Source organism: Trematomus bernacchii, unplaced genomic scaffold, assembly GCF_902827165.1.
Source record: "Trematomus bernacchii unplaced genomic scaffold, fTreBer1.1, whole genome shotgun sequence".
Classification (NCBI taxonomy): Eukaryota; Metazoa; Chordata; class Actinopteri; order Perciformes; family Nototheniidae; genus Trematomus; species Trematomus bernacchii.
The window spans coordinates 4,041,743-4,058,810 of NW_022987588.1; the positions used below are offsets into that span (position 1 = coordinate 4,041,743).

At 39.4% G+C, this 17,068-nt stretch overlaps 2 protein-coding genes across 3 annotated transcripts; both read right to left on the bottom strand.

Annotated features, from left to right (window-relative positions):
* Positions 1-278: 278 nt before the first annotated feature.
* Positions 279-9,093, bottom strand: asmtl (acetylserotonin O-methyltransferase-like). 2 transcript variants are annotated; one of them, XM_034128481.1, is made up of 15 exons: positions 8,802-9,093; positions 7,575-7,691; positions 6,755-6,886; positions 6,616-6,663; positions 5,914-5,978; positions 5,768-5,832; positions 5,422-5,530; positions 3,423-3,699; positions 3,133-3,345; positions 2,494-2,659; positions 2,224-2,402; positions 1,992-2,124; positions 1,768-1,908; positions 1,513-1,635; positions 870-1,075 (listed from the first exon to the last, which is right to left on the bottom strand). In XM_034128481.1, exons 2-15 carry the CDS (start codon positions 7,665-7,667, stop codon positions 870-872), a joined length of 1,950 nt encoding a protein of 649 aa, XP_033984372.1. In that variant the 5' UTR covers positions 7,668-7,691; positions 8,802-9,093. The 2 variants fall into 2 exon arrangements, with proteins under 2 accessions (XP_033984371.1, XP_033984372.1); XM_034128480.1 differs by lacking the exon at positions 8,802-9,093 and having other exon boundaries at positions 279-1,075; positions 7,575-7,667.
* Positions 9,094-9,364: 271 nt separating this feature from the next.
* On the bottom strand, positions 9,365-16,935 carry p2ry8 (P2Y receptor family member 8). The gene is made up of 3 exons (XM_034128482.1): positions 16,740-16,935; positions 14,306-14,642; positions 9,365-10,442 (listed from the first exon to the last, which is right to left on the bottom strand). Exons 2-3 carry the CDS (start codon positions 14,596-14,598, stop codon positions 9,686-9,688), a joined length of 1,050 nt encoding a protein of 349 aa, XP_033984373.1. The 5' UTR covers positions 14,599-14,642; positions 16,740-16,935; the 3' UTR covers positions 9,365-9,685.
* Positions 16,936-17,068: the final 133 nt, after the last annotated feature.

A 17,068-nucleotide genomic window follows, 5' to 3' on the forward strand; every position in this document is an offset into this window, starting at 1 on the left:
GGCTTGGGTTGGTAATCACTGGAAATCTGCCTCCTATAAAGTTGATGTAAACATGAAGTCATGTCCATAGGGGAGACGAATAATCTGTACAAATGCCACTTAGGCGTTAATGCTGCTTACATTTTTGTTATTTCTTCCGTTACTCTCATTGCCTCCATATTGCATCATCATAATATGACACTTCAGAGTTTTTAAGAGGCAGGATGAACTCTCCAGCCACAGCCGTCATCCAGCGGACCACAGTGTGAATGTTTTTGGAATGAGGAATCTACACAGAGTTCACAGAAAGATACTTTTATGTTTAGCTGTAAAAAGTACAAGCAACAATAAAAAGATAATACACATTTTTTATCAACATAAATAATAAATGAACTACCCTTCATTATATACAATTATTCAAATTAAACCCTAATGAATAAGTACTTGTATATTTAATCATTTAAACAATCTGAAAGTGGCTATCTTGTATTATGAACTTTTCATTTTGGTGATTAGTTACATTTTCCTGATAATGCTTTGTATTATCTATTGTACTCCTACCTTTACAAAAGTAAAGGCTCTTATCATTTCTGAAAAACTAAACAAAGGCCTTCTGTCAATATCAAATCAATGAAAAACATGATCATTAGTGTGCATTATTCAAATGCTAAATTTGAATCCCATAAAATCATCAAGGAAGTACATAGAGTGAACAATTTGCATGTCCCCAAATCAGAGTTTACAGAGAGTCTGAGTACTGGTTATCTGTCCCTAAGGTCCAACAAAAAAACAATTTACGGACCTTAGAGCACAAGAAAATGATTTAATGATTTATAAAAGATATCTCTGTTATGGTCCAATACCTAAATAATTAACTGATATTTGGTCCGTCACGCTTTGATGCAGAGCATAGCATCCAGGAGGTTTCCTGTATGTCTGACATGTGCCGTTATGAAGCCGTGGCTCTTCAAAAGCAGACTGTATTCGGTGGCGCTCCTCTGTTTCCCCTCGCCCATGCCGAGGGCCTGGAGCAGCCCACGACTAGGGCCCTTTCTGTCTTCATCCAGGAAGATCTCACTCAGCAGGAGCCCGCAGCCTGGCAGCATGGAGCAAGTGCATGATGTGTAAGTAGATGTACAACTTTATAAAAGTAGGTGGTTGTTTTTAAACCCTGGCCCCCCTTGCATTCATTTGCTTTAGAAAAAGACTAAAGTACAAGAAGGTAAACAAAAGGGGCGATATTAAGTATTTTGGCTTGGCTATGAAATCGCCTTCCTTTTTGCTAAATGCCACAACAACAGATTTGTTATCAGTTCAACACTGACAAAAACAGGTGACAGCAGCAGCAGTTCCACAGACACTGCAGGTTATTGAAACCAAAGTGAACTGTAGCCGATCTTAGATATGATCTTATCAGAATGTGGGTTGCTGTAAGTTTCACATGAGATTTTCCATGACTGAGAATGTTATACTAATCATAAATAAAGTATTGTTATCAGTCAAGTATGGAGTAAAAAACTGTAAGAGTTTTACCTGGTGTGCATGCATCCGCGATTTTGCTCAGCAGAATATCCAATTTCTCATCGGAGCAGTCGTGGAGAATTCTTGCCAGGATGTACAAGTCTGCTTTCGGCAAATCATCTTTAAAGAAGTCTCCTGTTGATACAGAGGAGCCATAATACATAAGTTAGGACCATAGAGAGAGTGAGATTATAACTTTGATATTTGAGACCCACAGAATAAGCTGCATTAGTCAGAGTTTATTTGAATGATGATACGCAAACTGACCTGCTACAAATGACACCCTGTTGTCTGTGTGCAGAGGTTGGAAATGTTCCCTCAGCTGAACAACTGTTGGCAAGTCAAAAACTGTCACAGACAATCCAGGATGGGCTTTAGTGAACTCGTCGGCCATGGCCCCAGTGCATCCTGGAAAAAACAAAAATATGTTTTGTAAAGGAATGGTTTATTACTCAAAGACACCATTTTAAACCTTAAGTGTCTCTCCTTACCTCCAAGGTCGCAGGCAGTTCTAAAACTTGAGAGGTCAAAGGCTGTTGCTATAGCTTTCCCTGTAACCTTAGCAATGTTGTGCATGGCATTCATGAATCTCAGTTTGCTGTCTTGGCTGCTGTGGAGAGTGTCCTTTAAATAGAAACAAATGACATAGTGGAACAACAAAAATAGAATCTGTAAAGTGTGTCTCTCCCCACATTTTATCCATCTGAACATAGAGATAATCACCTGGTCCTTGGATGTCTGGCTTAAAGCCTTGTCACGCTGGCTGACTCCTTCCAGTACGCCACTCTCAAGGTGGGAGAAAATAGGCCACACTGTGTCGTTACAATGCAGAATTTGGCTCCGCAGCGAAAAAGGAGCATCCGACAGCAAAAAGCGAGTGGACAGATCCGTGTTCTCGTACACTGGAGTGGAGACACAATAAAACATGAGGTTTGTTTTAAGTTAAGTACTAATCGCTGTCTCTTTAAATAACCATCATCGTATCTGACTAACTTCTCTCTTTGCTCCTCAGCAGACCCAGAGACACACAGGCCTCCAGCAGGCATTCAGTGCCCTTCAGGGAGGCTTTGATCTCCTGGGCCACCTGTGCTGCTTCCAGCCCCCCCGGCCTGCTGTGCAGCACGTCAAACACACACATCTTGGATGCCGTAAACAGTGCCTGGATTTTTGGAAAAGGAAGAATAGATACAGAAGCAAAGTGTGACTTTATTTTCTGAATCGGATTGTGAATTCAAGATTGTTTTATACTTGTAGATTGTGAAGACCATGAGAAACATCCAAATTGTTAAAAAAAATTATTTAAAAAAGGAACCTTGTGAATACAAAAATGTCCTTATTTTACACTTTTCTTTGGTTTTGATTATATATATATATATATATATATTTTTTTTTTTTATGTATTTGAATGGATAAGAGGTGTTTGATTTTTTTTATATCCATCAACTTAATTTGTGTATCATTATGTCTCCTAAGCAGACATCAAGGCTGTGGCTTAATACTATAAATACATATATGATGTAATGTTGCTTCATTACATCCTCTATAAGTAAACACAACAATGACTTACATTAATATTTCAATATGAAAAATATCCTTTATCAACATATGAATACCAGGTTTATTCCTAATTACCTTTGAGGCTCTAAATCCATCCAATAAATCACAGATTCGCTGCAAGTCTTCTTTTTTTGGTTCACCGTCCTCAGGCTCCTTTACCTGCCCTCTGCTGGTCATCGGTGGTAGTTTTGTATTCGCAGAATCTTTGTCACCGGTATGTTTGGACAGGCTGTTGACCAACGTCATAGAACTCTCATTCAATTCAGTTTCACTGCTTTTCCTCTTCACCTATAAAAGGGGAGACTGTTACTTATACATAAAAGACAAAAGAGTCATCAGGTTGCTTATAGGGCGAGAAAACTAACCTTATGCACAGGACTGGCTGACGGGCTGCTCTGGATGTGGTGTGTATGGTTGGCAGATGAAGGCTGAGTGAGATTGGAGGTAGCGTGATTGCCGTTGTGGCTCAGCCAGACGGTTGAACTTTCTTGGTCCGAGGAGGAAGTAGAGGAGTTGTAAATAAGGTCCAACTGCTTGCAGAAGTGGTTGAGGGGGAAACCCACAACATTGAGGAAGTCTCCATGAACGTACTCTACAAGCATTCCACCGAGAGCCTGAATACCGTAGCCTCCAGCCTTGTCCCTGACACACACAGAATCAAACATGTCATTATAAAGCAACATGAACACACAACATGTACACATACACAAATAGGTTGTTGTGAAATGACACTTCCCCAATCTCAATCTCAATCTTTATTTATTTATATAGCACATTTAAAACAACCTTCAGTTGACCAAAGTGCTGTACAGGCAATACATATTAAATAACACAATGGGAGTACAATAATAAAACAATAATTAAAAACATGATAAAAAGCACAATAACTAGAATTTTTTTTTTTTAAAACACATACAAATGTAAAAATGTAATGTTCAACTAGTATTAAAAGCCAGTGCAAAGAGGTGGGTTTTTAGCTGAGATTTAAAAAGTTCAATTGACTCAGCAGTCCGGATATGTACTGGGAGGCTGTTCCACAGTCTGGGAGCTGCAACACTGAAAGCCCTGTCACCTCGGGTCTTTTTCCTGCACCGAGGAACCACCAACATATTCTGCTGAGCTGATCGCAATGCTCTAGCTGGAGCATGGCGGTGCAACAACTCAGACAGGTAATGTGGTGCCAGTCCATGCAATGATTTAAAAACAACAAGTAAGTACTTGAACTGGATCCTGTAACTGACAGGAAGCCAATGAAGGTCTGCCAAAATGGGTGTGATGTGGTCATAACGTCTCTTCCCAGTAAGAAGGCGTATGACGCATTTTGAGATTGTTGTGAAATGACACTTCCTCAAGGATTCAAGGCTTTTATGGTCATATGTACATAGCTACAGTGTAATTATGACAATTACATTCTTAGGTCACAGGCTCCTCCAACAGCGCAACACAATAAAACAGATAATAGTGCAAGTAAATAAAAATTAAATTAAATATAATAGAAATTGTGCAAAATAGTCTATATACAAGTAATTGGAATATTGATCTATATAAGTTACAACCAGATGAATGTTATGGATGTTAGGGCTGTGCAATTAATCGTATTTTAATCGCAATTACGATTTTGGCCTGCCACAATTACGAAAACAACATAATCGAAAAAAACAATTATTTTGCTTTGCTAGGTTGTGACAGTGCACTGCAACATATTTGATCTCATTAATTTTGGTCTCATTTATTTGTATTCATCATATTTATATATGTTTAGTAGCTTGGGGAAGTGCGCTCCAAAATATTTGTTGATCTTGTTGATTGGTATTTATTATTTTGATATTATTTATTTAAAATGTATCATTTATTTTTGTATTGGTTTTTCAGTTGAATTACACGTTCAGGGTAATCAACAGTTAAAAAGATACTGTTCAAATTATTATTTGTATTTGTTTTCAAGTTCAATAAATGGATTTTTTCAAAGTCAGTGAATAATCGTATTTAATAATCGTGATATCAATTATTGACCCAAATAATCGTGATTATGATTTTTGCCATAATCGCACAGCCCTAATGGATGTTCTTTGAAAAGTTCAGTTCTTATTTTGCTTCTTCTTTAAATGCAGAACAAATCAAATAATATAACCTCACTGACCCAAGTAGAGATTTTATTTTGTGCTGACACATTGTCTGTTTCAAAGTTGGAAAGGCAAACACATCTGACAAAAAAAATCAATCATCAAAGTCCAAAAAGCAACAGGTTCATGAAGAACCCACTTAAATGACCTCCACTGAACAAATGATAGGTTAAGTAACCACACCAAGATAAATCAATAGCTACTGTATTACACATGTGACAGGTCAAATGGTCATACTCACATGGGTTCACCGCTATTGATGTACTCCCACAGCATATTTTCCGAAAGATCAGCAAACTTCACTTTTGTTTCTTCGTAGAAATCAATCAACTGGTAGTCCACTTCTTCGTCTGGGGAGCAGGGAGGTTTTGAAATTATATGTGTCAAACACTGGAATCATTTGTCCAGTAGGGTCCCCCCATATATATTATAATATCCTAGTATTAAATCCTACATTATAATTACTGTACTTTTATTCTCAAAGACAAAGACACTAAAAATAGAAAATAAAAAAACTACCTGAAATGACTTTGCGTCATCAAATTTCTACAGAAAACAAACTGAAAATAACCTTCAATTGTACTTACTTTCTTTCTCATGGCAGAGGACAATCGCTACACCGGTGACGACACTGTGCTCTTTACCACTCAAGCTGACAGGGAGAATTAAAGAAAAGAGGAACTGTAAACCAATACCAGCAGTTTCACATGTTAATTCTGTAAATGACACTCACCTCGAAAGCATTCTGTAAGCATCATCTTTGTCCACAGGTTTCTCCAGAATCATGCCATCTACAGTCTGTGGAAATGAAAAACACAAGTAAATACATAATGTAATATACCTGGTAAATCGTGGCCAAATTCTAACGTGGATCGTAAGCTGTGTCTATAATGGGAACTTGTGGATATAAAATCTGTAATTATCTGTCATGGCCCCAGAAAAATGTGTTTTAAAAAAAGCATATAATATGACATGGTTAAGCTACTTTGGAGATACATAATTAAGGACTGCTATCATTTTAAATAATAAAATATATATATATATATATATATATATATATATATATATATAAATAAATAAAATCATGCTAATTTCAGGAAATGTTTGTTCTGGTCTATTCAATTGTTATTGTGTAATGAATGTTAAATCCCATGAAAATGATGAATATGCCCACAGCCTCAAATGTAAGCCTAATGTAAGCAGAGCAGGATAACTCACCTGTTTCAGCACACACTACAATATATACTGTTTATTATTTATTAAACCAGTCACCACACTTCAAATATAGGCTTAAAACGCCATGTTTGAACACATATACAGGAAATTATAAATGGATACAGAAGAAAAAAACTGGCACCAATGCTGTTCTGAGGTCCAGCAAACACATACAACATGTATTGCACAGAGAAAGAAACAAAAGCTTTCTTCCTCTTACCACAATAGTGTCCGCTCCGATTACGATGTCTGGAGTCTTCAGGTGTTTCTAGAGCAAAGTAATCGACACTAAGTTATGAAAATGTAATCAAATATAATGATAATAGATATACTGTCATGCAAAAAGGAGTTGCTCTCACAAAGGGCATCCTGCGGGCCACCTCCAGGGCTTTCTGTCTGGCTGTCTCCACAGCATACTCATGAGGGGCTTTGAAAAGCCCCTTGTCAAGAGTTTCCTTGAACCAGGATGGAACCACCTGGAGCCGTAAGCCCTGAAGTGTAGGAGAGGAGAAACGAAAACGATATATAATTATACTTTTGTATAGTCTTATTTATCTGTGCGACTACTGAAAAAGATTAGCCTGGCATATTATCAGAAATGTTATTAATATGCACTTTTCCTGTTAACTTATAAACTAAAAACCTAATGAGGATATATACAGGGTAAATATAAAACGGTTGTAAAACATATCAGTGTTCGCAGTGTTTACCTTATAAAAGGCAATCAATTTACCATGAACACATATTCTTTAGGCTACATCAATGTATATAATGTGATGATCTGATGTTGGGCAATCCATCAGTCTAGTTATGAATAAAATACACATTCTCAATCATTTTTATTTAGCCCAGTGTTTCTCAACCTTATGTTATGATTGCACATGAGCTTGCCTGGTATACAGATTGGATCAAGAGAGTTTTAAAGATACACAAAGTTACTTTGATTCATACATGTTGCATACATTTTCATAATGGCTTGACAACCTAAGAGTAAAAAAGTGACAGACTGAAAAAAGGGAAACCTTGATCCAGCGCTACTCAGTATGTAACAATTGCATCTGTTCATAAACAAAATGTGCAGGTGTTGTGATATACATACAGTATATATATATATATATATATATATATATATATATATATAAATATAATTCCTATAACTTTAACCAGGATGCAACATACCGCATTGTTGAGAATCTCCAGTCTCCTAGGAGAAGCACTGGCCAGAACAACCAGTTTACCAGAAAGCTTGGAAATGACAGGGTTCAGTACCATGGTGACCTTCTAGTCTCACCGCTCCTGGAGTGATGAACAGAGTTAAACATTACAGAGGTTGCACAATGTATAGCTGAGTGATTCATTGACTTAATGATCTATCAATCAACATGACAATCAATTATGATGAGAAATGATTTACTGAAGTAACTAGTTTGTTTGTTTGTAGCCTTTATTTAACCAGGTTAAAAAATCCCATTGAGATCAACGATCTCTTTTTCAAGGGAGACCTGCGGTACATTAGTTACACATAAAAACAACAGAAAACAAAAGGACATCACAACATAATTACAGGGGTATACATTAGCAACCTATTTACAGTGACAGGTATCCAATAACATTTCATCCAGCCGTGCTTTAAAATGATGCAAGGGAATCAAAATGCTCAGTTTCAATGTTTTTTGCATAGTGTTCCAAGCTAGAGGAGCAGCGCACAACAGTAGTTAAGATAAATACAAAACATTCACTGGTCAAAGGATCTAAAATGTGAGAGTTTGCTGCTTTTAATCATTTTAAATTACATTATTTTGGTTTTAAGGAAAACAAGCACATTCCTTCGTGCGATGGGATATTATAATGGTTATTTTAGTTTTGTGTTTTTAAGGTAATCGTTCGTTTTTAGGCCAATTCCCATGCATACTGCAGAGAATTAAGTACTGCATTAAAAAAATACAATGAGCAGAGCTGCTGTAAAGAACTGTAAATACACTTACTGTAACTACACAGGGTCATTTAATGCATAAACTATGCATTAAACTACTGCTGCACAGAGATTGTTATTTAGACAAAGTTAAACCTTTCCCAAACAACTGTGCCTCATGAAACAGTGTTTCACGTCACTTTACACATTTACACACATAATTACTACTTCTCTGAACACAGACACTTCACGTTAAACAAGTAACTTTGAATAAGAACCTTACATGTGTTAACATACGACATGCATAGTTAAAACTCTGCTCTCCTTAATGTGTTAACTTGTGTTAGCTAGCAGCTAGTACGTTTTCTCCCTGTGACGTTTGGTGAGTAAGTTCACCACCCATAAAGTGAATTTGTTGAGTAAACAAACAAATGTTATAATAAGTTTCATTGTCTGGGAGAAACATTACAGTAGATATGCAGCAAAACTATTACCTTGTCCTGTCTGTAGACCGAGAGTGATAGCTGCTTGCTACGACCAGCAACGTCACCGCGCATGCGTGATCACGTTTCAAAAGGTGGGCGGATCCACCATTCCCACAGCTTCAAAGCATGGATGTATAAAGTTTAAATAAACAGAGCCTACTATGACTACTTGTTCATACCTGTTAATAATAATACAAATAATAATAATAATAATAATAATAATAGGTTGTAGAGAACAAAACAAATAAAAGTAAGAACAAAGGTAAAGAAAAGTCTACTTGCTCGTAGCAATTTATAGTTCAACAGACAGACACACCGGGCACACACACACACGCACACACACACACACACACACACACACACACACACCACACACACACACACACACACACACACACACACACACACACACACACACACACACACACACACACACACACACACACACACATCACACACACACACACACACACACACACACACACACACACACACACACACACACACACACACACACACACACACACACACACAGCAATAATAAGAAAATACAAATTAAGAAAAGGCTTATATAATATGTTAAAATGAGTTTATTTATTTACATGCTATATATTTTTTGTCAAAAAATAAATTCTGTGATTCTTGTGGCAAAAATACACAATCTCTACAATAATAATGTTTTCATATTTAAAAGAAAAAACATACAATAAGTCAAATGGCTCAGCTGTTTCCTGTTCATTTTCATTTGTCCGTCACACGCAGGGAAAGTAAAATAATTATGAAAAGCTTGACCCACTCGGAAAGCCCTCACTTTTACGGTTTCTGTCTCGCTCTCACTTCCCTTATCACGTCTCTCATGCCACACTCTTATCTGTTCCACTGATTCTGTCTCTCTATGCTGTGGAATATACCTTGGTGTGTTCTCTCTCTGAACTATCTAAATGTGCTGAGTAAAAACTCTCTTTATGCTTCATCTTCATTGAATCCACACTAGTCACACTCGTCAGATTCATTAGCTTTCGCAGCTTTTGTCTGAACTCCTTGCAAGCAAAGTAGTAAATGAAAGGGTCGAGGCAGCTATTCAGGCAGCTTAAACAAAGAGACAGTTTGTAGGCCATGTAGAGAGACCGATCATAGAAAAGTTTCAGCACACTGTGAGTCAACAGGAGGATGTTGTTTGGAGCAAAGCAGAAGGTGAAGACCAGGAGAACAACGATGACCAGACGTATCGCTCTCTTTTTCTGGGTTGTCTTCTTGGAATTTTTGGCCAGTTTGAGTATCACTCTGACATAGCAAAATGTCGTGACACAGAAAGGGAAGAGGAAAAGGAAGAACACCATGCTGAAGAGAAAAGTCGCCCAGGCAGCCTTTGACGGTAGCATTTCTTTCTTCAGCATGTCAAAACATGTGGTGATCTTGAGTTCAGGGATGTAAAAGGTCAGGTCTGTGGTCATCAGCGGGTGCAGAACACACAGGACTAAACCCCACATGAGGAAGCAGCTGATGATAGCGATGGACTTTTTCTTCCCAGTTCCAACTTTATCTCTGTAACGCATGGGCAGGATGATGCCCAGGTACCGTACAATTCCAATGGCCATCATGGTCAGGATGGAACAGTACATGTTGGTGTAGAAGACAAGGGTCAGGACACTGTAGGATACAGAGAAGAAAAGTGTTTTAGTTAATCCTTTCATCGAGCAAAATAAAAGATACAAATATAGAATAAAGCTCTCCGTTTTTTTTTAAATGGACTATGAAACCTTAGCTAGCAGCTGGAAAATGTAGCTTAGCGTAAAAAATGGAAACAGGCAGGAAAAGTTAGCCAGGTTACAAAAACCATAGGCAAGAAAACTAAAATGGGATATATTTTTGTTAAAGGGCCCATGTCATGGCCATTTCCACTGATCATAATTCCATTGTTGAGGTCTACTAGAATATATTTATATTGTGCAATTTTCCAAACTCACATTGGTTTCTCGTACAGCATCTCTGTAAACTACGTGTATTCACTCTCTGCCTTTAACGGCTCGTTGTAGCTCCAATAGCTCCAGCCCCCACCCTCCCTGTGAGCACAGTGTGCTCTGATTGGTCGGGACGTTGTGAATCGCGCTGAGCTCCGTGGAGGTGTTGTTTCCTTGTTAGCGATACACAGCCAAACACAGCCAAACTCATCCTGAGCACACACAAAGTCACAGCCGAAGTAAAAACAATAAGTGTGGCTTGATATTGAGTAAGAAAAAGGTTGATAAACGCTGTGAGAATGGGTCTGCAGAGAGAATTTCGCCACGATCCCAACTGTCTGTTATCAGCCTGCAGCCAGGGAGGAGAAATCAGCTGAGCTGTCTGCTCCCTGCACACAGATGTGTGTGTGAGGAAGTCCGTGGATTGGTCAATTTGGACCAATCAGCGGGGGCTTAACGTAACGGCTCCGCGGACGTAACGTAACGGCTCCACGGATTGGTCCATTTTGTTCCGGGTACGGCTTGACATCATGCCGTACCCGGAACGAAATGGAAGAATCAAATGGACAATGACGTATCTCCAACGAGGCGTTTTGGGGAGGTATTTTCTGTGTTAGAGTTTTAGTCGCTACAGGGTGTACTTTGAGGGTTTGTGACTCTGCACACCGTTTACATGCATAAAAACCTTCATAACACACAAGGGGACGGGTAATAACCGGAAAAGCATGACATGGGCCCTTTAAATCCTTACAAGAAGTGTGAAAAAGACCAGGGGCCGTTCTCATTTCATCAAATCCCCCTCCTCGACTCCTTGGTCCTCCGGTAGTGACCCGGAAATGAATTTTAGCGCGCCATGTTGAAGAACATCTCATTTCTCTAAATGCACATCGAGGACCGAGCATCGAGCGCCGAGGAGGCTCTCTGGAGGAGCTATAACCGAGGATACACTGATCTGTCCTCCACGGCTCCTTCGTGGATGCATTTCCGGGAACAGAGATGTTTCAAAGAGTCGTGACGCACGGCCGGACTTATCTCAGCCAATGACAGCTCTGCATGCATCCCCTGGATATTATTTGATGAACTGCTTTCATCGCAACGCAATGTTTACAGTGAGAACAGCTGTGAGGTCCGTGCAGAAAGCAGAGCAGTGTGTATAATATATATCACTCAGTATAACAGGCCTACTCTCTTTATTTGCTTTAGTTTAGTAGATATCTACAAACAAAGAGTCGATATTTTTCTAAAACCATTTAGTGCTTCACATAATAAAATACACAACGGCTGTAGCCTGATGATATGCTTTAGGAGCTGTAGGTGCGTGTGTGTGGTGTAGGTGTGTGTGGTACTGTGTGTAGGTGTGTGTGTGTGTGTGTGTGTGTGTGTGTGTGTGTGTGTGTGTGTGTGTGTGTGTGTGTGTGTGGTGTAGGTGTGTGTGGTACAGTGTGTGCGTCAGGGGCGTCGCCTGGACCTGAAAACATTCGGGGCTTAGCCCACAGTGGCGGCGGCACTACAGTGGCATTTTTCACTGCAACACTCCCCACACGCACACACACAGTACACCCGCAACTGTTACAATGAAGGCTCGATAATCAGCTCACGGCATATAGGCAGGGGTAAAGTGGTATTTTTTATGAGTGGGGGGCTTACCTCCTCTAGGAGGGTCCGGGGGGATGCTCCCCCGGGAAGACTTTTTTTTAAATATTGAAGTTAAATGCATCAATCTGGTGCACTTTGAGAGCAAAATGAAGAGATCTATGGATACCTCTCTCAACACCCATATGAAGCAGAACTGTAAACAGATGTACTTTTTCTTTATGGATATTTTACTAATCACTCCTCTTTTAAACTCTATTCTTGTTTTACTGCCATATAGTATTTCATAACTGTTTTTCCTTTATTCTCTTATTTTTTGTATAACTATAATGATCATATGAAGGTGTGCCGCGGAAATAATCTTTTGAATAATTTGTGACCAAACCGTTTGAGACCCACTGAGATAACTTAGACTAAAGTTATGTATCTAAACACTCAGAGAGTCCTTTAGCTCACCTGAGTCTCTCAGTCTGAGAGGAGAGGACTCTCCTCCAGCTTCTTGTGGAACAAACAGGTCCATGCTGGCACCGGTCCCTCCCTCCCCCTCTCTCTCTCTCTCTCTCTCCCTATCACACTAAATGCGCTATTGCCACACACACACACAGAGCCGAGCTTGAATGACACAAGCACACGTTTATTTCCATGCAACTCTCTGATTGGTCTGGTGTCATGCCTCTGTTGCATTCACTGAACACGGGAAATTACAGTGCTGCCGTCCTCTCTTGTGTCATGATGAGGTTCACGTAAAGCACGGTTAATGTATTATATTATTGAGGGAGAATTGTCCGGGGCTACAGAAAAAACATTCGGGGCTAAAGCCCCGGATGACCAGGCCAGGCGACGCCACTGGTGTGCGTAGATGCAGCGGACAGACAGGTCTCAGTTGGTTTGGTGTCCTCTGCTTACTTTTAATACTTGTAAATACAACTTTTGGCCCGTAATGTATTGTCCTCATTGTAGCGACCAGAGAGGGGAGAGGGGGGGGATATATCCAGTCTCTGATAGTGTTACGTTATTATGAGAGTGCTCTGTTTGATTCTGAAATTGTATATATTTATATAAATATATATATATATATATGTCTGTGTGTGTGTGTGTGTGTGTGTGTGTGTGTCCGCATCTGTAGCCTGTTATTGTCTCATTATACCGCACTGTCAATTAATTAAAAGTAAATATATAAGTCGTCATGAACACATCTGTCCATCAGACAGAGGGCTGCTGTGCCTCCTGTCATCATTAATGGATGTCTCTTTAAAATGACCGCTCAGAGGAGAGGAGTTCTCATTTCTCTAACCGCCTGCTGCTTCCCCTCCTCTCTCCTCGGCTCCTCCGCTCGCATCTCCTGTGGGCGGGACTAAGTCTCGAGGATAGGAGTCGAGGAGGGGAGTCGAGGAGGGGAATTTGATGAAATGAGAACGGCCCCGGGTGTGGTTTTTATTTTGGGGGGGGTTAAGTGTAGGTGTAGCTTATTTCTTGGCCAGGGGCTAAATAAATAGTTTGGCCCTTAACCTTTGGTAACCTATAAACAATTAACATTACTTTTAGTGTTCAGTTTCTGTACAGATTATAAAAAAAGTATACATCGTGTAAGTGAGCTTTAGAGGTTCTTGCCTGCAGTTTTGGCTACTTTTGTACAGTGCCATTTTTTTTATGCTAAGCTAATTAGCTATCGGCCGTAGTTTCATTTTGAACAAACAAACATGAGTGGTATTGAACAGTTCAATACCACTCATGTTTGTTTGTTCAATTTGAACTTCTCATCCAACTCTGGGCAAGATAGCAATCAAGTGTATTTCCCAAAACCTATTCCAACTGGAGGACTGTGGGTTAACTGTGGGTTAACACTGAGTAAAGGTAATCTTTAGCCGGAAAAACAACATTGAAAACTGAAGTTTCAGTGCATGTTAAAGACATCCAATATCAACACTTTTACATTGCCCTCCAATTTCGGAAGAATACCTGCACATCGTGGGTCCCAGAGTCCAGTGGTATCCTTGGAGCTGGTAGGCGATCTGAAAGGGCAGCGCAGCGCCAACAGCCATGTCGGTGAGGGTGAGATTAATCATGAAGATGATGGATGGGGTCTTTGGGGAGGTATGGAAGATGAGGAGCCACATGGAAAGGCCATTTCCTACCAGGTTGATGACAGTGACGATCATATAGATGACAGAGATGGTAATGCGGGTGTTCCCACTGCTCAAGAGGGCCAGAGTGGCGTTGTCTAGCTTTAAGTCGCTGTGATTGCCCATCATGAGTGGAAGGGAATGGCTTCTCGACCTTTAACGAACTCGTGGAGCTGATGGAAATAAAGCAGTTTCAAATACATCGTCATGTTATTGTTTCGTAATAATTGAATGCACAAACAAACGCCTGTAGACTAGACCTTTATTGAGGGACCATTGAATGCAGTCGTTCTTCTTTTTGCAAGTGCAAACGTGATTGATCATGCAGGTGTGAAAGAAACACAGAGCATTCTTTTCTCATTCTTTTCTCATTCTTTTGAAGCTCTGTGTTTTTTTCTCGCATTTAAATAGTGCAAGTGTGAATTGAGTTTTCACACAGGAAAAGACCTTCTAGAATTGTTGTGAACACCGCCAACCATCGTGTAGTTGTGACATAATGGAGAGTCAGGCGAGAACTCTAAGTGATAACATTATAAAAGCCTTGAAATAGTAGGTGAGACAAACTGTATTTGATTTGTTTGCTTTGCGATAGTTACCCAGTATCATTTTAAGGAACAAAAAACACTTTTCTTTCCCACGTGGTGCACATAGTGCTGGTGTTTTCAATAAACATTTTTTATGGAAAGTACCTAATACTACAACAAGGAACATCATTATGATAATGGTTACACTTTTTGGAATCACGTCAGAAAAAAACTAGGGCTGTCAGTCGATTAAAATATTTAATCGCGATTAATCGCATGATTGTCCATAGTTAATCGCGATTAATCGCAAATTAATCGCACATTTTTTATCTGTTCTAAATGTACCTTAGAGGGATATTTTTCAAGTTTTTAATACTCTTATCAACATATGAGTGGACAACTATGCTTTATATGTTTGTTTATTATCATTTGAACAATGACAAATATTCTCATGAATATTAAACACAACAACCTCTGAACATTACAAATATTCGCCTCAATTCAACCTAGAACCTCTCTCATACAATACTGTGTGTGTGTGTGTGTGTGTGTGTGTGTGTGTGTGTGTGTGTGTGTGTGTGTGTGTGTGTGTGTGTGTGTGTGTGTGTGTGTGTGTGTGTGTGTGTGTGTGTGTGTGTGTGTGTGTGTGAATGTGGAGGATCGTTGGAGCTATGTGCAGCTCAAGGCATATATGCCTGTGTGTATGAGCTGTGTTGCGGCACTATCCGTGCTGAGTGTGCTGTCTGGCTACCTGCATAAAGTCAAGTGCTCGGCGCAGTTGTCGGCGAAATGTCGCTCCTCTGTTTTCATTGAAACAGCTCCTTATATCCGTTAGCTCAGCTAGCTAGCACCAGATGCTAACAACAACACGTAAGGTGTGCTTCGCTCGCGCCACACATACACACACCCTCCCGGTCCTTCCGATGGCCAGTCCGGGCCTGCCGGTGAGCGTGGAAGTGTGGTCTGCCACAAGCGGGCAGCAGGACAGCCCCGCGGCTGTCAGCATCAGCTTGTAGATGGTATTTTAAACTCGATGCGCTCTGAAACTACGGCGGCCGAGGACAAAAAATACACATGCGTTAATCGCGTTAAAATAATTAGTGGCGTTAATTTTTTTTTTTGCGTTAACGCGTTATTAACGCGTTAACTTGACAGCCCTAAAAAAAACACATCGTATTGCAATAATAATAAAAAGCAAATATTTGTGTTTTTTTCACTCAAATATTTTTTTTTTTGTGGATTTGACTTATTGTCCATTTCTCTGCCAGGATAGTTTTATCGTATCTCTGTAATGAGACTAAGTATTTCTTTAACCTTCATGCCATGATGTATTTACATCTATACTTCACTTATTCATAACATACTGAAAGTGATTATCTTTCTGGGTGTCATTTGCTTCTGTATGTATAATTTACTAATGCTGCTCCTTTCACCTATTGTTTTCTTTTTGTGTGTTTTTAGTTTTTGTGTTAAAAAACGAAATAAAACATATTGGGATAATCTAAAACATATTGTGATAATCTTCTCTTTTGACTAAGGATATTAAGTAACTGAGCACATTTAGCATGGACAAATGTAAAGAATGACGCGTGGTAGTAGAACATGATAACAAACTCACACATGGAGCAGTTTAGGACCATTTCAAGTCAACCTTTAAAATGTACAAACATAAATATAAATATAAAGTTCTTCTTATAAATCCTTCTAGTCCTTATTAGTCTAAAAGATAGACAGTTAAACACTCACCTATGAACTCAAGGGCAGATAATCGGTGTCGGTTGTAGATGGAGGTACGGATATTATGTCTCCTGACAAAACGAAATTTGTCGTTTTACAGAGTCAAAGACAGGAAATGGATCATGTGATCTTTTCATCCCGCCAACGGTTGCAACAGCCACACATTACATTCAGTCTTGAAAATGACAGGTCTAAAACTCCCCACATGGTCACAGCATGGAGAACACACACATCAGGTGTCTCTTACAATGTGAATCATGAAGGGACTACAATCCCTAAAACTATATCTATACACGTGGGATAACTGAACAGTAAAAAGAGCCTATTTGAAAAAATAG